Raw genomic sequence first — 24,042 nt, 5'->3', positions numbered from 1 at the left:
GTGTCAGCAGGCCTGGCTGGGGAACCCCTGTGTCCCCTTGCTTCAGCTAGGATCAGGAGGCAGCAGGATGCATGAGCCTGCAGATGCTTTGAGACCTTGAAAAGATACAGACAGGGAAAGAAAACATGCCATCTACATTGCCAACAAGAAGTTGAACAAATTAATTTCAATAGGCTTGAGCAAGCCATTGAGTTATAAACAAACTCTGGATTAAGTCATGCCAAAAGCCTGCTGGCCATATGAGCCATAATAGAAATTGATCTGTTGAATCTGCCCTTCCAGGGGCTTGACCCTTGCCACTAGCTCAAACCAGCAGAGGAATAAGCTGCATGTGCAAAAGGAAAGTACCAGGAGTGAGAGACGGAAAAGGACCGAGTATCAGCCTGGAGGCGGGCACAATTCCCTATCACAGGACACAAGTCCAAGACCCCACTGAAGCCCTCACCAGCTGATCTACATTATTAGCACAGCAGCTCCCTAAGCATCGTGCTTTTCTCCCCTGCTTCTCTTCATTAATGATGGAAAAGCTTGTTTTTCCCAGATAGCTTTTGCCATCATCGCTGTCCCACATGGAGAAAGTTCCCAAGACTGAAAAATGTGAAAATGGATGATGGATCTGCCAGTGCAGATGGACCACTGGGCAGAGGAGGCTCTCAGCACATCCTGCTCCACAGTTACCCACAGCTTTCTGTTTGCCAGAGTTACCCAAGGACAATGCTCTGATCCATTTCTATGTAAGCAAGTCACTCCCAACAATTGATGAGGACTGAGTGTGAGCACCAGCTGGTGAAGTGCAAACAGCTCTGAATTAAGCTGCTGTAATTGTGAATAGCTTTCAGAGCTCAAAACCTGCAAAAATCCACAGTCCGATAGAACATGTGCAACCTTCAGGAGCAAGGGGCAATATGCAGAGCAATGCTTTCTGCCTCTGACACTGCTTCTGCATCAGGACACTTGCTAATATAGTACACCATCTGCAGAGTCTTAAAAATGAAAAAGAAGGGGGATCTTAAGTCAACTTTGGTACAACTGTCACTTTTGGGAGACGTGAATGCAGAATTCAAATTAAAATAAAGCTTTTCTAAAAACTATGTGACATAGAAATGATCAGTGATTCAGTCAAGAAACCAAGTGTGATTCCTTAAAACCTCAAGCAAAAACAGAAAGCCAATTTAAAAAGAAATTATTCCAATCTGAAATAGAAAGAAAAAAGGACGTGTTAAGACAGTCTGATGGACTCACCCACTAAAAAGCCCCAGAGATTCACAGTGTTCTGGAGATATTCATAGAATCATAGAATAGTTAGGGTTGGAAAGGACCTCACGATCATCTAGTTCCAACCCCCCTGCCATGGGCAGGGACACCCCACACTAAACCATGTCACCCAAGGCCTCATCCAACCTGGCCTTGAACGCTGCCAAGGATGGAGCACTCACAACCTCCCTGGGCAACCCATTCCAGTGCCTCACCATCCTCTCAGTAAAGAATTTCTTCCTTATATCCAATCTAAACTTCCCCTGTTTCAGTTTGAACCCGTTACCCCTTGTCCTGTCACTGCAGTCCCTAATGAAGAGTCCCTCCCCAGCATCTTTGTAGACCCCCTTCAGATACTGGAAGGCTGCTAGGAGGTCTCCACACAGCCTTCTTTTCTCCAGGCTGAACAGCCCCAACTTTCTCAGCCTGTCTCCATACGGGAGGTGCTCCAGTCCCTGATGTTAGATAACATCAGTTGCTTACAGTGCTGTCCCTGGCTTTAAGAGCATCACGGGGAAAAGAATCGAGCCTCTCCAGATGGTATTTCACTGCCTTACTCATTTCTCCTTGGCTCATTCCCCAGCACACCTTCCAGGAGCAAGTGCACCAGAGGTCCTATATGGACAATTGTCCTCTTCCCTGGCTGCTCCTAACTCATTTCTTTAACACAGCTCATTTTGTTCATGGTGGAAAACAGCAGTATGTGACTGTGTACCTTAAAAGCTGTGGGGGAAATTTTGGCTTTACTTAAAAACAGGAGAATTTTAGCTGTGATTTCAGAAGGGCCAAAATTGCATTCCAATTTTTTCCTGCACCTGGACAGACTGTGTTGGTCTAGCTATTGCACCTAAACCACCTGTTTCCTGTGGGAATGTATTTGGTATCTTGATGTAGACCTTCCTTCTTGAATTTTGACCATCAATAAAATATGCATTTATTTATACAGTTTTGAGCTTCCTAGGGGTCTGCCTTTGCTCCCCTGCTCAGGCCAAGCTGCATGGCTCAAGCTTGCAGAGAGGCCCTCCTCCAGATGTTTGAAATCTTGAAAGGCACTTAATGAATGAGACATTATTAATATTCCCTTCCAACATCAGAAGACAGTAATGAACTCTTTGAAGACACATCCCAAACACTGCTTTATAACTTCCAGTCCTCAGAGGCAGCTATGTAATCTCATTATGATTTTAAAGAATATCTTCACAGATTAATTGTTTTCCCTGTTTGGAAAAAAACAAAAGTTCAGAGTGTTGTTTCTGCCTTGGAGTATGTATTAGTGACACTAGATGTGCCATAAAGATTTCAGAGCATGAAACATGATAGGCTGCAATACTTTGCAATTACAGATTAAAAGTCACTTCACCACCCAGGGCAGGAGAGATGACTGCAGGTTGAAAAGCAGGCAGGCACGCTCACTTTATGGGCTCATAAATGCAGTGTGATGGCTGAGCTACCTAACACAAAAAAGACAACAAAAATCCGGAGCTGATAATAGCATGCTGAGCAGATGCCTTAAGTAGGTCATTCAACATGTCAGGCCTCTAAATATTATTTGGGAGTGAGAAAATATTATTTTCCCACTTCACTGAGGCTTTCTCTTCCCTGTCATGTGGAACTAACCTTTTGTACTCAGTACTATTATTAATTTATTAGCCTTCTGAACGTCTAAATTGCTTTGAAGTCTATGGACCACATTTAAGTGCTGGGTGAGGGACAGTGTAGCAAAATCACATGTGTGCGTGCACCTACATACGTGTACATGTATTTTGAAGAGCAGACCTGAGGAAGAACAATTCTGTCCATTATTTTTGACAGTGTGAGCAGCCATTTTCTCCAATACAGAACTGCAAGTAGGGTATTCTTGTCTAATTAAATGTCAAACATTACGAGGGATAACTACTCGGGAAACGTGCTAAATATATTTCTACTGAAATCAGTTAAAGGAGACAATAATTTTCCTTCCATTTAGATTACATGACTCCAGCACAAACTGCTGCAGTACAGTGCAGCTCTGTCAGCCCAGTCTCCCTGACTGAACAACTGCTTTCTGTTTGCTTGATGAAACTCTCCTGAAAAGCACTACTTTTCATAATAGATGAACTCAACACCAAACTCTTCTGTACCCTGAAGGAAATCACATATACTTTCAGCAGATATAAGTTTTGAAACAATACTCTGAACAATTTTGTGTAACAGGATTTAGATTGTGTTCCTGGTGTCAAAAGTAGTATGAATCTGTGAATCTATTTAGGAATAATACACAGAATTTCTGCAAAGAAGGCTCTGGCTCAATACTAGAGCTGCAATACTTCTTACTGTATCTTACTGCAGTACTACAAGTAAGACTCCTGTCAAAATAGTTCTTGAGTAAAACTGTAGGATACATCATAGGTGGGTTCATCTGATGTACCCATGTTAGTGACCATGGAGTCTCTCAAAAGTCAACAGAAGAGGGATGGTTTTCCCATCCCAGTCTGGCCAGTGAAGAGGGGCCAGGTGATTGCTTTCTGGAAAAAGCATTCTTCATGTGTTATACAGGTGGCAGGCGACTACCTTGGACATCATCACCCAACTTTTTGTGAAATGAAATCCACCGTGCATGTACCACATTGGCATGACCTTTCTTTCACTCCCCATCCATTCTCATGTAACACCCACACATGCTCCTGACCAACATTTCCTTTCATTCCACAAAATCTAACATTTATTTAGAAGTGCTGTTCCTATTTGCTTTGAGTCACTATTCCCATGGCAAAGTCTATATATGTAACACTGAGCTAGACAGCAGGTATCTGTAATGAGGACCTGAACTCCATGAGAGTTTCCACCTGGGTGGACTGCCTAAGCCAGGACCCTGAAGGGGAAATAATTTTCCTTAAAAAACGTGCATGAGAGAGAGGAAAATCCATAAAAATCCAGCCAGAAAGCTATTCCCCAATATGCATCCACAGACTATAGAGTTGAACTCCAGGATATTGTCCTGTTTGGAGAAGATATGTACATTTTTTTGCTGTACGCAACCTTGCCCTAGCTAACAGGGGGAGGGGAGCGCCAGGAAGCTAGCTAAAGCAACAGGTTCTCTGTTTTAAGAAGCAAAGAATACATTTTGGCACAACACATGTGACATTATGTTGTTCCATAAAATCACCTTCAGCAATGCCTGAGCAGAATTGTCATCTTGAGTCTGTAGTTTATGGCACATCACAGGTAGATGAGATGGCAAAGTTGGAGACACCGAAGTCAAGGCTTGAAGGACATCTTATTAACAAAGAAATGATAAGCTAGAAACCACAAACCAACTTTCAAGCCCCAAAGCCCTTCCTCAGGTCTGAAGCAGAATTAACCTTCAAGTCAGAGGTAAGATGACAAGCTGGAACCAAACCTTATTATAATTCAGTTCTTTCAGGCTCCGGCACAGACAGAGGAGAATCCTAATCCCCTTACATGTGCATTCTGTCATGGTTATTTTGTGCCACACTTTATACGTTAATGAGCACAAGGAATCTACTAAAAATTGAAAGGAGCATTTGTAAGATGTTCTCATGCCTAGAGAGAAACTAGACTCAGAAATGTAAAATCCTAGTTGTCCTGAACTCCTCTTGCTGCAGAAGTTGAAATTGTCTCGTGAAACAATGAGGTAGTCTTACTACTGTACTGAGGTACATTATCAGGTGAGATGCCCAAGGTACAGCTGCAGAAAAATGCCTTTCAGCAGCTAGAGGATCACAGTTAATGCACAATAATCTATAAATCATTGTTATGAGATTTCTCTATGCAAATGAAATTTATATAACCCTCATCAATCTTAAAAAAAACCCCACAAAGATTGAATTTTGCAGCTGCAATGTGAATTAAAGAATCCCTTAACCTGTTTTAAAGATATGTCTTTACAGCTAATTCATTTTTAGATGGAGTGTTCTTCGAAAGGATTAATGGCTAGTGAGCATTGCTGATTGATTATAAAATGAGCAGGAGGGTTTAAGGAGTGAGCTTTGAATGTAAAATTGCTACCAAGCTTTATTAGCCTTGCCATATTAAAATTTTAAACTATGCAAGTGAGAGAAGCAGGTATTAATACAATATTTTGGCTGAGTACATTTCATTTATTTAACTTAGATAAATTTCTCCTAGTTGGTCTATGCCATGCAGATCCATCAGACTGTCCTCTGGCCTGTATCGTAGCAGGTGAAAGACTAAACCCCACTTCTGAGGAATCCAGAATCTGTATTCTATCAGACTATAAAATAAAACTTTATACATCATGCAATGGGTAAAAAAAGCCAAAAAAACAGAACTGTGAAGAAAAGGAAATGTAATTCATGTGTTAGCCTACTAGGACTGCTTCTCAGAGCTGCAAATCTACAGGAAATTTTTATAGAGCCATCATTAACAAACAGCGACAACATTTACTGAAAGGCCAGTTAATCTGCAATGACCTGAAAACACTGAGAGTAAATTAGGGGTTGTTAAACACTGCAAGCAGTCTGCAAAAGCGTGCAATGTCTTGGAGAGAGAAAGGGTAAAACAAGAACTGTTGCCTTACCCGTTTCCTCAAATTGCAGGTGAGAGTGAGATTCCTCGAGAATGAGTTTGCAAAAGCAGTATAAAAGTCCAACACTTTAAGCAAGGCTTCTCGTTTAATAATATGTAAATCGCAGTATGTCAGAGCCCGTACATTGGCACATGCATGGGCCAGACTGGTTTCTTTCCAGAAGATATCACCAAACACATCGCCTTTACCTGAAAATCAGCAGGAAAAAATTGTTAAAAGGTAATGCTTATGCGGTGTTTGTCAGCACACAAATGATTTCTTCCCAAACTGTCTTAAGCCTCCAATCATTCTAAAATAAGCTCCCAACTGTGACAACTAATAAGGGTAAATGTTTTAGAAGTATCCGAGGTACTTGGGTATCCTTACAGCAACCCCAGGTTTTTATGGTATTTAGAGATTGCTCTGTGAAGTGTCACAACACATAAAAGCCAGATTGTAAAGGTCTCCTTGTAGCTGAAGATGCAGGTAATGGATTTTTCAAAGGCTCCTGAATACAGTAAGTACCTAACTGATGTTCAGGCGATACATTATTTCTGAGGGTCTCCTCCTAAGTGACTCAGAAGCCCTGCTCTTTCCAAAAGCCTGTGACATCAAGGTTCCCACATCACCACGGCTTTGCAGTGTGGTGCAGGAGCCAGTTTCCAGAGCCCAAGGATCCCATTTTAAATTTTTGAATGAAACATTTTTAATCCAGAGTGAGTTGCAAGACTCCTGAAAAACCCATCAAAAACCTCCCTGAGACTTTCAACCTCTAAATAATCAGCTCTACATCCTAAACATATCCAGACATCTAGTTCTAAACCCAAACATATCCACTTAAGTAGAGGCTTACACTTTAGTCTGTATTTCAATGTTTGCTAAGACAGGGTTTGACACCTTAGACACCTGCACATATAAATAAGTTCAACCAGATGTGAAAATTACACCGGAAGGCTATTTCTGCCTTGGTAGGCAGTGAAGCAGAACAGCTGATGCACATTTTGAGGACTTAAGACTAGCTGTAGTCCCATCCCACAGACAGAAGAACTCCAAGGGATGGAAGTGCATGAAATATGTTCAAACATACCCCAGTTTCCTTTCATCTGAAGGGAATCCATATAGAGAGCCACAGTAGACACTGAAGCAGGGCAAGTTGCGAAGATCAGGATATTAAGTTGAAAATCATACTCCTGACCTAATCAAAGCACCAGCATGGCTGCAGACTGGAGTTATGTTTTTAGGTTGGGACGTTATGGCTGCTCTGAGGAGAAGTAGTGGCAGCAAGAGAAAGCACATTGAAGCGTCCAAAAGCTGCCTTTTGCTCCCCAGCTGCTTATCAGCCATGGACTGAGCAACAGCCACGGTGTGCCATTTGTGGCCAGCACCTCAAATCTGGAAGCAGAAGCCATGGTACAAAGGTTTTGGTTTGGTTTTTTTGTTTGTTTGCTTTTTTTTTTCCAGACCCCAACGTTATCCAAGCTTTTTATTTTAGCACTTATTAAAAAGAAACTAAAATCAGTCAGTCAGTGGTGGTATTGATATTGATTTCAGGTACCTCAAGGAGCCTCTTGGTGGGTTTTGTATAAAAAAATGTAATACATTTTAATATTTCCTCTTTTAAGAACTTGTAACATTTCACTCAACTCTATTTTGTGAACACAGACCAGAGTAATAATTTATCCAACCTTACTACTTTTGGGGGTCAGATGTTGTGTTTTTCTATTTCTGTTTCTGTTTTAGGCATTGTACCCAGTAGAGCATATCTCATATTCCTCATGCAGAGTAAAATAAAACGTGTAAGTCTTTAACTTAATTTCTTTGATTTTATTTTCTAACAAAAGTCTATATAGCAGAATCATCCCTTAGAAAGGTTATAACTGCATTCTCATTGAACGGCTTTAAATTCAACATGTTTTGATATAATTAAAGTTAACTACTATGCATAATACAGCTGGTATAATTTTTAAAGCAAGCTGCTTTGAAATACTCTCCTCATCACAGAGCATTTCCTAGTAACATAACGTCCAATGTACTGTTTTGAAATTACCCATTGCAGTTAATTGTCCTTGTCTATACCCACAGTTCAAAACCCGGTTTACAGACTTACTCAGCACAGTTACATAATTTATAAGAAATACACCATTTCTGAAATGCACAAAATTGCTTAATGGATTTGCTCTCTGAGGTGGACACAGGAAAGAATTGAGTCTTGCTTTCAGTGGCTGCAGAGTGCAGTTAAAAAGACAATTCAATAGGAGGGACTATGACGATTTTCTCACTGAAATGTCAGCAAAATACTTGTTTTCTTCCCAAATTTATGGTAATACATAATTAATCTAAGCCAAGAAGTTGAAAGCAGTGCATATTTGCTCTGAAACTCTGCATGATGGTGCATTACAGTATGTGTACCCACACCACTGACAAATGAAATCACCATTCATACACTTGAGAAGATCTTCTCATTGCCTTCAGTGAGGCAGGGAACTGCACCAGGTCTCTCAGAAAGACTGGGACATGATGAACTGAACCTATCCACTCCTCCATGAGCCATCAGTTGATGGATTTGAATGGTGAAACTATAAGCTCCTCTTACATTGTGGTTTATTATCTTCAGAAAGCAGAATATCTTGAAGTGTTTAAGGGTTCTTGAATTTGACATTTCCCACACACACTTCCAAGTCTCATTTCCCTGTTATAAATATACCAAGAAATGTACTGAAAGAAAACAAAACCAACCTGATTCTACAAAACACATCTTTTCTTATAAATACAGAGATTAATGTGCTATACTCTGTCCCAAGTAACTGTAGTTCACTGAGTAGAGAGTGGTAATTATTCATTCAAGAATAATTTTATACAGTGCAATGAAAAGACAAGAAAAAAACCAACCAACTTTCAGAGTTGCAACTGAAAATTTAACTGGTAGGTCTGAAACGCCAGCTACTCAGAGGCATGTATACGTTGTACGCTACAACAACATATACACACCTCCAGGATAAGCCCAGTGCTGGGCTGGGAATACAGAGGTGCTTGGGGCTGATGTAGCCTGCAGACTTTTCAAACCCCTTCTCTAGAGATTTCTTGAGGCCTCAGCATATTACCTCCTAAATCTACACTGTTCTGAGCAGTCTTAATACTCCTCCTGAATGGAGGTGAAGATATGGGAAGTCCTCCTGCCCCTGCTCTCACCATGACAAAGGCATTGCTGCAAAAAAGAACACTGTGAATTGGAGTGGGAACCGCTTACATACCTTTTGCACTTGGTATGAGGAAAGGGAAGAGGAGGATTTGGATGCTGCTACATTAAAGCTGGCAGGAACATGAGTGTAGGGATTTGGGAATGAAAGAACCACAGAAACCAGGAGGACATGTGCAAGGTGTTGGTGACAGGCATAATTTTTGCTAAAATAACTACACTGGTATCATCCTAGGTATGGACAAAAATTTGCTGGTGTATTATGTCCATATGACTGTACATAAAATATGTACCATAATATGTACATATAATATGTGACTATATAATAGATATTTCTATACACGATTCTATCTTTTATATTACGATAACTCTCCCATACAAAAGTGGAGGGAAAGGTGTTCTCCACAGCCTTGCACCATACACTGACTTGCCAATTTGTGAGACAGCAGCTCACACATGAACCATTCAGGCAGAAAAAATCTGAAGGGCCTTATGAAACTCCTCAGGACCTTGCAAAGGAAATGAAAAAGTCCTCACATTCAGAAAGGAAAGACTCTTTATTGAAGTGTCTCAGAACCCTTGTATATCTATGCAAAAGAAAAATTTATCCTTCTTCAGATGAGAAATACCCTAGTAGGCATGAGAAGTTGATAGGGCCTTTGGAAGAAAATTTGAGCAGGCAATGAAACAATAAATTCCTGGTGGAAAAGAAGCAGTGAAGAAAAACACACAAAAGGGACCAAGACTTCTTAAGGTGATAAGGTGTTTTTCTGTGCCGTGCAGTCACATGCCAGCAAAGGTGCTTTACATTATTTAACACAGGGCAACCTTCCCCATCTGTGCCTAGAAACACAAAAGAAATGTACCTTTCTTCCAGCATTCAGGACCGCTGCAAGAAGACAAAATGGTCTATACAGATATTCTGCCTCATCTCCCTCAGTTTTAGTGCAAGTGTCCTAGTACTTTATCTTTTTCTGGAGTCCCAGGATATCTCCAATTTGATTTTATACAGAAATAAGTTTTTATTCTTCCTGACTGAGGAAATATACTTGAAAGCTTGACCAGTCCCACCATCTTCAAACCTTACACAGCAAATCAAACTGCCTCAAATTGTTAGTCTGATTTAAAAGAAATATATCACATGATTTTTAAAAAGTTTTCCTTTTCTGTCACTGCCAAGACTTCTGAGTTTCTGGGTTTGGCAGTGAAGCGTGCAGGTCTAATTCAAAAACATTTCAGTTCAGTGAAAGGAATCTTTCCAACATTGAAGGCTGCAGATCACATCTCTAACATACCAGCTGGCACTAAATTAAGACTGATGCTTCTTATTATAGTTAACTAGCATGCAGATAGAGACAAAAATATTTTAAATTTGCAAAATAATGTGAAAAATTGAACTTTCCCTTCAACTCTGTCAGTAAGAACTAACAATGCTTTTGAACAAGCATCTGCAGGACTAAATGTTACATGGTACTATGTATGCCAACTCAGACCTGCAAGATAGTACTTATTGCAAGGCACATGCTCAAGAAGAACTGCATAGCACAGGGCACCACATCACATTGGTTCTCAGATCAGTAATTCTTCAAATGTTTTGAAAAAGACTTTGAGATTCAACACTCAAAAAACCAATGTACATCACAGTAATTTTTGCAATGCTGATAGCTGAAAAAAAAAAAACAAACCCCAACCCTTTCCTTTATGAAGCATTTTACTTTTAGTTATTTTAGAGCTTTAACTCTTTGAAACAAAAGGGACTTTTTCCATAAATGAAATAGGACACAAGCTGTTCCACAAACTGCTACTGGGTGCAAATTATTAATCTGAGGAAACTCTCACAACTAGTCTGCCTTGGTTTACATCACATGAAAAATAAAAAAAAAAAGTTCAGTGTAAATATCAAGAGCTGATATGACACAGGGGCAAATTCTGCCCCCTTCATTCCACCTGAGAAGAAACCCAAGCTCCAACTAAACTAATTAAAGTCACAGAATTAATTACTTATACTATGAGATGTAATTGCATTGACAGGCAGTTTTTTATGTCAGAGTGCATCACACTGGATCATGCTTGTCCTGCACAAAGCACATGACTGGCTGTATAACACCAAGGAAATTCAAAGTGTTGATGCCTGGATCCTAGACACCAAATTACAACTATTGAGCACCTGCATCTCCTGCTCACCTAAATGGATGCTCTTACTTGCTCAGGCCCTAAAGAACTTTCCTCTGTGTGATTTGGTGAGAGACTTAATCTTTTGACCTCCAAACACATGTAAGATCAAGAGTAGAAAAAGACTCGTCCCAGTTTTCAGCTGTCATACCAAATTCAAGACACGCCACTTGCACTCTTGCTTTCCTTAACTCCTCTGATACTGCATAATATCCCTTCCCAGACCTTTAAGAAGTGAAACTCTGGCTTGCTAAAAGACAAAAAATCCAATAAACAACAGGTTGCTCTGGGAGTATATACAGAACATGCTGAGAATTAACATGCATAAAGACAAATACAACTTAATAGAATACATACAGGATCAGGACCCTGAGTGTGGCTGAAAATGAGCTATTAAATATACATTCATTCTGGCTTGACTATCAAAATTGAATTAATTCAGCCTCCACTAGGGTTTCACTGCTCGATATATTTTTATCACTATGCAGTCTGAGCAATATTTTTGATCAATTCCTACAATCAACATTTGAATGTGGTGGGTCATTATTTTTCTGCTGGCAAAATGACTTCTTTAAACCTTCTTAATCAATCTGCCTGGTTTAAATTACAGTACAACTTATGTAGTCAGCTGTGCAATATAACAGGAGCTGGAAAGCAGCTTCCAGAGACACTTGGTTGGCATTGCCACTTACACATTGACACTTACACTTACACATTGCCACTTACACGCTTACACTGCCAGGAGCAAATTCAGGTTAATTGCATCAGGGTGAACTGTCAGGTGCCCTCTGCTAGCAGATGCCTCATTTTGTTAGCCTGGGGGATGTAAAACCTCTGGTCCTTCCTGAGACTTCTCTGCTGGTAACACCTCCTCCCGGCAGAGCAGTGGCAGCTATATTGTTTACTCCTGCTTGAGATGGTGGAAAATTACTGATGTCTCTTCTTTAGGGTCACCTCACCTGCTAGGAAATTTTTGATAATTAGAGACAAGACCGTTTGCCCTTCTCCATTATCCTGGCAACTGCAGATGAGTTACGTTAAAATGACTGGGTCTTGTTTTCTCCAGCAAAGCAGCACCCCATCACACCAGCTCTGCATGTGGTACACTCTCTGCTATAGCAGCAGTAAGTACCCTGCAAAAGGTGGGAGACTGTCCTCGAGAGATGGAGATAACTAATGAGGGAAATGTAACGGAGCACCTGGGTATCTCCATTAATGAAACGTATAAACTGCAGAGCTCCAATTGGATTCATTCTCTCAATGTACTGATTCTGTAATGCTGATTACTACAGCAGCTGGACATTTAATTATGCACCAGTGAGAACAAAAACAAACCAGGGGAGAATAAAACGTCAGAGTGTTGCAAGTTGCCCATCAATCACTGGGTTTCACCTGCATTTGAAACACCAAAGCTGGGGCCATTGAGCCAGGAAAACTGCTGCTGAACAAAAGGATGGTTGTCTCCACAGCAGAGCTGCAGAAAGCACCCGGATGGGATGTCGAGTCTCCTGAGGACACTGTCTCAGCAGGCAGGGAGGCTGGATGCACCAACTCACCATGGCTGTTACGGAACAGAAGGTGGTAAGGCAAGATGGACAAGGGGGAAAAGCTGCAGCACTATGGCATGTTTTATGCTGGGACCTGAGGGAAGACAAAACCCTGCACTCTCACAGAAGCACGAATTTAAGTGATGGAAGATGCACATTCCTAACACATTGTGGTGTCTCTACCTGATTCACTTTTTGAGGATATTCCACTTCTAAGAATACCAAAACTTCCGTTGGCAGGTGAGCAGGGTTAGCAAGAAAAAAAAAACGGACACACCTTCTCCCCTTCTCCTTCTCTCTCTCTCTTTAACCAAGGCAAATAATACTACCATATTGAACAACACTACACTATTATTTCCTTTGCAAGAAGCAGTGGCTGGCAGACAGTATGTCCTGCTGTGTTCCAGATCCCATAGAGGAAATTGATGAGGACAAGTTTCCAAAGGATATTCATCGCATTTACTCTCTGGGTTACTGCTGAAGGATGGAGAAGATAGGCAGACTGGTAGTACAACCCCGTAAGTTGTCTTTCCCTAGGAAACCCAGCGTGACAGCAGATGCTTGGAGTATTCAAAGCAAGCTACAGAGGTTTTCACATTAGGCAGATGTTTTAAAATCTGATCTGCCCCTTAGGCAGATTCACTTTCCTTGTGCTTGAGCTTCTCAAGGCAGAACAGATTAATAAAGATAATGTTTATCACTGTTCTGCAGTCACTATTTCAGGTGCCACAGCTGCCACTGTAGACATCTGTTGTGGTTTAAGCCCAGACGGTAACTCAGAACCACACAGCCATTTGCTCACCCCTTCCATCCCCTCCGCCTCTGGGTGGGATGGGGAGGAGAATCAAAAGAATGTAAACCCCATGGGTTGAGATAAGAAAAGTCCAGTAACTAAGGTACTATATAAAAACACTACTGCTACTGCTAATAATAATAATAAGGGAAATAACAAGGGGAGAGAATATACAACAAAAAACGGAAAAGAAAAAAAATCCAAACAATTGTCCTGGGTTCCCGGCTTCTTATGCCCCTTCTCACTGACAGAGCATAAGAGACTGAGAAGTCCTTGATCAGAGTAAGGGTTACTTAGCAACAACTAAAACATTCGTGTGTTATCAGCATTGTTCTCAAACTAAAGCCGAAACACAGCACTGCACCAGCTAGGAGGAAAGAGAAAAATAACTGTTACAGCTGAATCCAGGACAATATCATTGCAACTACATCTGGGAGAGATTTCCTTTCATAAGTGAATTTTCAGCATACAACATCTCATAATTACTCAGTTCACTATTCCGCTAAATAATTTCTCAGAGCATTAAAACACTCTTCAGTGTGCTCCAAGACTAGAGGAAGCAAATTATCTAAAGTTACATTTACACATTGTGCCAGTCCCTGTAGTACACAATGAACATAGCTCTGAGTCCTGGGGCTGCTTGTCAGCAGCCATGGCAGAATTGAAGGCACTTGGTAATTAGGGTAATTCACTTTAACTAGAAATGGTTAAAAGTCTCTCCAGCCAAATGGACAATAACCTAAATCCTAGATTTACCATATCTACAAGGTAGAAAAAAAACGGTTTTACTATTATTCCAAACAAACAGTATTCATTAGTAAAGGCAACAAAGTTTTGCATGTAATCCATTTAGTGATGGCTTGTAGTTCAGTAAATTACATATTTATTGTTTGTAATACCCAAAAAAACATTTATTTGCTTAAATGCTGCTACTTAGTCTTAAAGCTTTTGATTTTTAAAGAGCTGTAAGCAAGTATCACTGAAACTAATAACAAACATGAAACAGTTCAGTGATCTAAAATACAAGGAATTTTTTTACTTTGGAAATTCCATATTTAGGAGCTTTCACCATAATAACTCTACAACTGAATAAGGAAACAGATTAATTCTTTCATTAAATCTCTCTTCTTAAAAACCTTAGATATACTACAATACAGAAAGCTGCAGCAGGTATTTCAAAAGAGCATGGATGTACATTTTCCTGAGTTCATACTTTCCAGCTGGGAGGACTTGGGTTATGCCCTTGGGGAATACCCCCATTCAGTCTCATCCACATGTCTGCACACTGCCTAGTCTCACCCAAGTGCAGGACACACATACACAGGCTTGTACAGCAACACATCTGGAGTCTCCCTTGGCTACACACTCGTCCTAATTTCTCCTCTTCTCCCCCTTATTGCCAGCTGAGAAGGAGCTGAAGCCTTGATTCATGACCAGTAGTGACTCCCCATGTCAGTCTTCCCACATGCCAGGGCAACTCCAAGTGTAACCTTCATCTCACAGCGGTCATCCCCATGAGATACAAGAGGGTCCCACAGAGCCCTCTGGAGCCACCCTTACAGGGAAGAAGTACAGAGCTTCAGTGGGATGTGAGAAGTCCCCTAGGATAATGTCACCCATTGGATTTGACCTCAGGGAGCCACAGCTCCAGTTTAAGAGAAAGCAAATAGCTAATATTCAACTGGAGATGAGTTCTACAAGTGGGTTTACTTTAAACAGGCAAGTCAGACTCTGGGTGGTTTTTAGGCAGTTACCAGTTCTTCCTCTACACTGTTCTGCCTCTGAGGATGATTCCTGCCTCAGCACTGGTGCTGATCATTCAGTTCCACCATCTGCTACACCTTTCCCAATTCCTTACAAGCTAGGGAGGAGTCTGCATGAGGCTTTTTCCCCACCCACTGCTGGCAAACCAGACACCACAGTGGGGTGACAGGGTGATCAACTTGGAGCTTCCTCATTATTGAGACTTCTCTTGCCTGTTGCTGGGTAGACTATGCAAAGAGATAGGTGCATTGCTATCTCTTTGCATAGTCAGATGAGGCTGATTTTCTCTAAAGCCAGTTCACTATAAGTGAGTTTTGCTTCCTTGTGGAGGCTGTTTCCAGCTGTTATCCTGGGCTAGTATATAGACAAATTAAAATGCCAGTTTGAAGGTTAAAGTGGAAATCCTCCCAGAAGACTAATATAAAACAATCTGCATTTTCTCTACCGGGCTACTTAAAAGATGTCAAGCACACAGATGCCATTCTCTTCTGCTCTGAGACACTTTGTGACCAGTGAGCCATGCTGGGCAGAAAAAGCATTCCCAACGGCATAAAAGATGAAGGGCTTTCTTCTACAGCAGTATCTCTGGAGACAAAACATCTCCATCTTATGACAACCACTAGCCTCCTAACAGTCTCAGTTGATGTTAGGCAAGACTAGTTAATATTCAAAGCTAAGCAGAAGGCAAATTTATCCACCCCCCTAGAATTTCAATAGAGATCACAGTACCTAAAATAGCCACCACCTCGTCGTCCTGGATGACTTCTAGGGATCCTGAGACTACAAAGCAAAGAGCATCAACACTTTCCCCAGCATGATAGATGAGGTCCCCTGGGGCGCAATGGATCGTCTGAAACTCCACAGCCAGGGCTCGCAGGCAGCCGTCGCTAGCCAGCCGGAAGGCAGGATGCTCGTTAAAAACTTTCCGGTTTAGGTGCACACATATATCTGCTCTCATGTCCTTTGGGCAAATTGAGAGAACCTGAATAAAAGAAAGATGAAAAACAATCAGCTGGGAATACGACACATGGCCAGTGTATGCTTTATGAAACAACTTAACAAATGGATCTTAAGATACTCCCAAGCAATCTTAAGATCCGTCCATCCAATTATTTCATAAAGCTCCTGGCGGGAGTTTTAACTTGAATTGGGGTAGTCTTTTTCTACCATCTACTGCTTTCACTGCATCTGAAAGAGTGATGTGGAAGAAGGGACCATGTTGTTACACTGTTCTCATTCCTAACAGTTTTCACACTTGTTTTCCAGAATTGCAGGTGGAACAACTATGTCCTGTTTGGGATATCCCTCCAGACTTGGTGCTCTGGCTATTCACCTGCTGCTATGCTTAATCCCTGCAGGAGCACAGAACGGACACTCAGAGCTTAAGGAGCTTAAAGACATAGAAAGACAGACCATTCACAATAGAAAATATATTTTGCTCACATCCAGAAAACCTAGTCTTCAAAAGTCTTAGTGTAGATGACCACTTACCAACATGTATCCAGACACACTTAGGGTTTAGTTTCAGTGCCATATAGACATATAATAAGTAACCTGCCCTGGAGGGTTTACAGACTGGAAAATCCGAAGAGTTTGAGATTAGAGCAAACAGAAAGTATTATGAAACCTTATGATACATAAAGGTGAATGAAAAACTGTCCTGTGAATATGAAGATAATCTTCATATCAGATCAATTTAATAAGACCTTCAATTAATATCTTACCTTAAATAGCTTTCCCTATTGAAATAGTACCACAAACACACCTGAAGAAAAAAAGTGAAAATCTGTGGGTCTTCTTAGGCTTGTAAACTGTATGTTAAATACTTGCACATCCTCCTATACACACTAGCATCCTTATAACCCTAAAAGGGTATGGTAGGTAATTGCACTGAGAAATATATAAAACCTTTTAAAGTTTTTCTAGGATAAATAATAGAGAAGAGCATGAGATAAAGAGCACTTCGGAAGTCTCATATAAAGAAGACTGCAAATCAATAGTACTGATTAATTTCTTTTTCCATGGAATTAAACTGGCAGCTAGCTCTACAGAGAGTGCGAGAGAGGGACATTGGGTCAATGTGTTGACTACCATTGAATATTAGCAAACAGAGGGAGACTTTGGTAAACCTGACTAAGCTTTGAGGCAAATGGTCATGTTAATATAAAGCCACAATTTTAATTTCTGTTTAATTCAGAAGAGGTACATGATTGTAAAGTATTATTAAAGGTCCTAAAACATAGAATGGGAAAACAGTAAACAATTTCTAGTTTACTAATAACATTTAGTCCCTTTCTTATTTCAATAGATCAAAGTTGCTCTGCAGTCAAAGATATGAATGCAAAAAGGTGAAGGAGAAGTTATTCTAGCCTCTGTACTATGACAGTCCAAGGCTAGAAGGAGCTACTCCAACCATCTGCAGTAGCCTCTTGCACTCATAATTTTCATAACAATCCCAGACTACCTTTTAAAATTATAACCTAGAAGGCCTTGATCTAATATTTTCAAATGATATAGGGTAGTTGTTCAAATGGACAGCTACTCTCTCGTTTAAAACATGTGCTGTTTCTGAACTAATTTTTTTTTCCTCATTTTTCAGCCAACAGACAGGAGAACACATCAAGTCACTAAGATAAAATACTTGTAAGCACTGGAATTATCTTCCATGTGTAGGTGTTTATAGAATATAACCAGGTCATCTCTTGATCTCATCTTGAATAAAGAAGAGAGATAATGATTCTTGTGCCTAACACTATGAAGCACAGTATCGCTTTGGAAACTTCCCCATAGCATTAGGTTTCCCCACTTACAACCACCTTCCCAGATCTAGCAGATGATTAGATTTTATTTGATTTAACAGAGAGTAAGTCAATTTTGCTTAATGCTATTTTTCTGTAACAAAACATTGTACAGAACACATTAAAATACCCTGCATAAGTTAGTTTTATTATAAAAAATTAATAAACATATTTGACAAGACATTCTCTAAGAAACCATTTTAGTAATGTCTTGTCTGTGTCATTGTTGGCATATGCTATATCACTTTTCCATAATTATATTAAGGGTAAATGTCAACTTTGCAAACATATACTTACTCCAATCATTCCATTTATCATTAGAAATATGAGCACGCCTTATTTTTTCCAGTAAAAAAAAAAAACAACCAAAAATACTTTTGAGAGTGATTGCTTCACCTCAGCCCTGCTTCTGGATCAAATAGAAAGCATGGCTTAATTACAATAAAACATCAACATGACAACTTTCTTCTTCTCAATAGTAATTTAATGAAAATTCTGCCTTTTTTTTTTTTTTTTTGGTATTATAAATGATGATTTTTTTAATGTTTTATCTGCTCTTGGGCCTAAATTATGGTTATAAATTTTTTATGTCCCTTTAATACTTTCAGGAATGTAAATGCCTTTGACTTAAGGCCATGAGTTATAGATTCTCAAACACTACTCTTAAGAAAAATATGTGTGTTCATACATGACTGATTTCTAAATTCTATCTTTTAAGCTTTAAACTGCAGGAAAAAAAATATTAAATTATTGCATAGGTTGTTACTACAAGATTCGGAGATGTTTCAGGACCCTTTGTTTCTTGGAATGTAAATTAACTGCGTCCCTAAAGAATAAAAGCCACTTGGAGGCAAAGCAGCATAGTGTGTCTTCACAAATACAAAGTTAAATACAGAATATTAAAAGAGAGCACTCAAAGCATTACTCTGTATAAACACAACAGACCTATCTATCATCACACACTTCATACACTGTAATGCGAAGAGACAGAAAAAGCCAATCTTAGAAAGCATAATTTAGGAATTTTCTGATGTCATGATAAAAGTGATTCTCCTAATGCCATATTTCTGCATAGAAATATCACTTATCAACTAGTAGTACAGCAGTAAATGAGTAATGATGCAAGAGTTAGCTAGGAACAAGCATTCTTTATTTCAGTTTTCTTGTCTGCTACACTGCAAATACTGAGAACAGAGAATGAAACAGATGACAACTAAAAGAAACACTTAATATTGAAAGATTTGGCAGAGGAACTTTGACTGATAAGGATAAATGTAGATATACATAGGCGGAAAAAAAAGCAAAGATAAAAATATCTTAATATTCAGCTATTTGTTTTCCATATGGTCCAAGCACGAGACATCATAAGCTACAATCTGACTTTGCAGCACTTCTTTCTGTCTTTACAAATACCAATGTCATGAATTCAGAAGGAGTCTCACAGATGCCACCAACTTCTGTATTAGTTGTACTGTAAAAAGGGGTTGTTGGTGACACATTACAGTATGCACCAATTTTCCTGCTTCAAAAGAAGATGCATAATGTGATACAGGATCACACAGAAGCATTTGGAAGCTAATGATAAGTAGCCCAAAGATTCTAAAAGCAGAAAATGAGAAAATCAGCACTTCAAATTCGAGTAAACATTTTTCTGAAAATGATCCCTTACTGATAATAGAAGACGCTGACATTGTAAAATGCTTTTACTGAGATCTCAGCATTTTTAAGGCAGCACACAACTAAAAAGATACAAACTAGTGGCAACATAGTTGTACATGAGTCCATTTCCACACACACTGGTGTAAAAGAGAAATTCAGTTTAAGGAAGAGGATATCCTGTAATACTTAATCTATTGTTTCAGTGTTAGGGAAATGCCTCCAACTTCATGTTACTAGAACCAAAGTTCAGATAGGACGTTTCTGTGGCCTGCATATTCTTTCAGCAGTGCCTCAAACCCCACCAAGAAGAATTTCTGAAGAGTAAATTTCCTTAGAGAGTTCAAAAAACCTATCATTTATAAGCAAAGTAGAATATTAAGATTGCTGACTGCAATGCTTTATTAACTGATGGTTTCTGAGCACATGGCTTAAAGCAGACAGTCTGCAGGGACCAGATGCTTGTGTTGCTAAAGAAGTTGCTCTGCAATAAATCTGTAGCCATAAACTTTGCAGTCAGCTTTTCCATATGTATCCAAGCAGCATGAAAGAACAGAACCTGTCATGTTTCAATGCAAAATCAGAGAAGAAAGTCAAATTCTACTCAGAAGAGAATCTTTGCTGGCTGTATTAACTGTGTTTCTACCAGAAAAGGAACAAAGTTCCATGCCACGTGTATCCAGGAAGACCTTAACCACTACCAAACTGAGAGAGGAAATAGTAAAGCACAGAATAACATTTATCTCTTCCCTTCTCTGCAGAGCAAATTAAGCCTTCTCAAAGTCAGTGTAAGACAATTGCTGAGCTCTGCCATCATCACCTGGAATGCCACTGATACAAACCCCAACACAACACCACCCAAGGCAGAGATTCAACACTGCTGCCATCTCTAGAGCACCTTATGGCATATATAAAATGCTGGTGGTGAGAATGAAAAGCTTGTAGCTGCTGTTAGAAACTCAGAAAGTCAATAACCAGCTCACAGGGAATTGGCACAAAACATTTCCCTATCTTTTCGGCTTGAGATCTGTAAAGGGGGGAATAAAATTCTCGAGGAGGTGCAATCTGACTTTTTTCATCTCCCATCCATTTCCTCAGCATGCTCAGGCAGTTTAAGATAAGCCTCTTGAACAACTCAAAGAACCCTATGGGGAGCAGAGATTATAAAGAACCCTATAGGGAGCAGAGATTATAAAGAACTCAAAGAAAAGCAAGTGAATCGAAACAAAAGCTGTACAGATTGTGTTCAAACAATATCTTTTAGGAGGATTTTAAGTATTTTTAAAAAATCTTCCCCAGCTGGAAAACACTACAGGATCACTTAGCAAATGTTACAGAATCTGTTAAGACTTGTTAACAGAAAGAGCAGAGGCCAGTGAATCAAATAGGTGCTATCTATTTGCAATTCTCTTTCTGCAAACAGGATTCTCACTTTCTCAGGTTTTAGCTAGGGGATATATTGACTGATATTCAAGTGAAGAGCTTAGACAGTCTCAGCAGTGGAATAACAAGGACTATTTCCTAAATGAATAACCATAACAAATATTGAATATACTAAAAAATGTCAGCTTTAACAATAAATAAAATAAATTCCTCCAACTTCTCAACAGCTACAGGCCACAGATAGCTCTTTTTATTTTGTGGACAAAGGCCACTCCGGGTTTTCAAACATATTCAGCAGCCATAATCAAGGTCAGTTCTTTACAAAAACCCACAATACTCTCTAGGCATCCGACCAAGTTATTCAGATGTTTAGAAGGATTTGATTCATTTCAGTGTTGCATTCTTTTGCAGACGTGGCTAAAAGTGTTACATTCGGCACTGCCTGGAGGCCAAAGAGACAGAGGTGAGAAAACAGCTTATTGGCAAATCACAGAACATTTTCCTGTAATAATCAGGTAATTTTGTAAGTAACTCAGAGGTGATGTATGGAACTGAGCAGTTATTAACCCTACATGCATTAAGGTAATCTTCAACACATCACTGAATATCTTGGCACTAAGAATTGAATTTCAGAAGCAATTGTGTTCTCTGTTTTAATTGCACTAAAACCCAAGGTCACTTGGATTTCAGTGCTCAGAAATTGAGATCTGACAATCGAGTCTAATAAATTGAGTTTGTCTTATTTTCTTATTAACAATACATGAGCTGAACCAGGGATCAAAATGCTTAGATTTACAAGTATAGTAGCAAAATTAACTACTGTTGTCAACTGAGTTGGTTTAACTGAGTAACAAGTGTTAGAGACATAAAAAAATCCCTAGAAATTAGCTCTAGATTACATTAAATTCAGTATCATCAACATTGATATAATCTGGTTGTGGGTCTGAAATCAGGCGAAGATGAGAGGCATCACCATGTAGTTTAAGAATTAAGTGGTTCACCATCACAAGGCCTGCTCGTTTTTCTAACACAAACAAGTTTGTCTACCACAAAAGTGTAGTACTTTAGTAACATTCACTGATGACCCAAAGTAGCAGATTCCAGGATGCATAATGGTTGTAAAGTTGAAGGTTTTCAATTTTGCTATAATATGTATCCCAAGCACAGTCATGACATGACCTTCTAATGGGGTAAAGGACAGCAGACTACAGTGAATTATATCATTAAAAATCTACTCAAGATAAAAGAAAGAAAAATAAACATCAGAAAGGATACGGCATACATCAAAGAATCTCTCAAGTCATAATATTTTGGGGTGACAACTTCCGGGACCAAGGTCACCCTTTCATTGGAAGAATGAAGTCAATCAATGGATTATTTTATTTTGTGTTTCTTCTGGAGGTGGCTTTATTTTCTAACATGCAGTGTTTCAGAAAGACATTCAAGGGTGAAAGCACTAAAAGAGATCTGTAGAAGACCTTACCCTAGATGTGGTCTCTACACATCTGTCAGCCCTTCTGTCAGATCCATCCTTTTGGTGCCAGTGCTCAGGAAAACACCTGATCCCATCCACTCAGGTACTTACTCCCCCAGGAAATAAGCTCTTGAGCTGTTACATAGCCTTGGCATTTCCTCAAACATGACAGGTTCATAGTTTAATCTGAATCAATCCCAAAATGAACACATCCAAGAGGCAGAGATAATAGTGTATCTTTCCTGGCTCTGCACAGTGCATACAGCGGTGAATAATCCATACCATCCATACAGGTGAAACAGAAAGCCCCACTGGTGCACAGGCCCCGCACTTGGACCTGTGTGAAGAACAGTGACACCCTGACCATCTCTCTTGCATCCCGCTCTCCAAACCGTGGATTGCAACTGTACCTGGTCCTAGCTCAGCTGTGCGAGGTGAAGGAAGACTTCTTGTTCACCTCGTCCCGATCTGCAAGGAACGACCAACAACCCCGCTTCTACAACGAAACAAAAATACTTGTCCAAATGATTTTTACCTTCCCTCTTCAGCAGGGAATTGGTTGTAGCTGTTACACCTAATTTTGCAGAAGTTCTCTTCAGCCATGAAGCTTGGAAGCTTTCTAATCCCATCATCCACAAGGAAATCCAGCCAGCACTTAACAGACGCCTCTATGTGATGAGACACCTAGCAGTAGCAGCCTGATTCCCCTATTCATCTCAGAGTATCACTAATTATTACTACAGCTCTTGAAGATCTTGTTAACCGCAAACATGACTAAAGTGCACTGTCCTTCTGTAGATTAATGTTTAACATAGTTACAACCTTTCTCTATTTACCATAAACCCATCTCTCGTATAAAAGCTTAGTGAGCCAGTGGTGAATAGTTTTAATACTGCATTATTTTCCCATTATTTCCATTTCAGTCATTGCAATGTGGAATTGGCTCTCATTATTCAATTGCCATTGATGCTTAGGTTGAGACTAAATAGATGCTTTTTTTTTCTTTCAACCTATGACTTTTCTGAAAGAATTGGCTGTTAAAACATGATAGACATTAATTTAATTGCCTTCTGATCAAATCATAAGCCATACAATAGCATAGAGGTCAAGAAGAGAAAATCTTTGGGGTTTACTGACATTTCAGAACTTTATCATTATAAGAGACTTTGAGACATCTGCATCTGGTAATAGTTGTTCTACTTTCATGTATAATGACCTATTTCTTATAGAATAGCTAATATCTATAAATTTTTCATTTGCTGCCTAGAGATTTCAATAAAAACTAAGAGATTTGAATTCAGTGTATGTGTCATATATCAAATTATTACTGAAGATATTTTTCAGCTGTTCAAAAATGGTCATATACAGGGTATATACTGTCTCTTTTTACCTCTCTCAAAAAACCCCAGGTTCTGCTGGATCAGAGATAGTGTTTAGTATATAAAGGCCTCTTAATTTTGTCATCTATTTAGCTCTG

At 39.6% G+C, this 24,042-nt stretch overlaps 1 protein-coding gene across 1 annotated transcript in view; it reads right to left on the bottom strand.

The window, feature by feature from the left end:
- KCNH5 (potassium voltage-gated channel subfamily H member 5) overlaps window positions 1-24,042 on the bottom strand; it is a gene marked incomplete at its 3' end in the record, with an annotated part of 154,439 nt that overhangs the window by 24,273 nt on the left and 106,124 nt on the right. Inside the window, exons 9-10 of the mRNA XM_080617796.1 lie at window positions 15,984-16,236; window positions 5,795-5,991 (exon numbers count right to left, since the gene is read on the bottom strand). Coding sequence (XP_080473922.1) covers window positions 5,795-5,991; window positions 15,984-16,236 — 450 coding nt within the window. The remainder of the gene's footprint in view (window positions 1-5,794; window positions 5,992-15,983; window positions 16,237-24,042) is intronic.

The sequence above is a fragment of the Psittacula echo genome (genome assembly GCF_963264785.1).
Source record: "Psittacula echo genome assembly, chromosome: 5".
Classification (NCBI taxonomy): Eukaryota; Metazoa; Chordata; class Aves; order Psittaciformes; family Psittacidae; genus Psittacula; species Psittacula echo.
The sequence above is the reverse complement of the archived record's forward strand: the minus strand, read 5'-3'. Positions and strand labels throughout refer to the sequence as shown.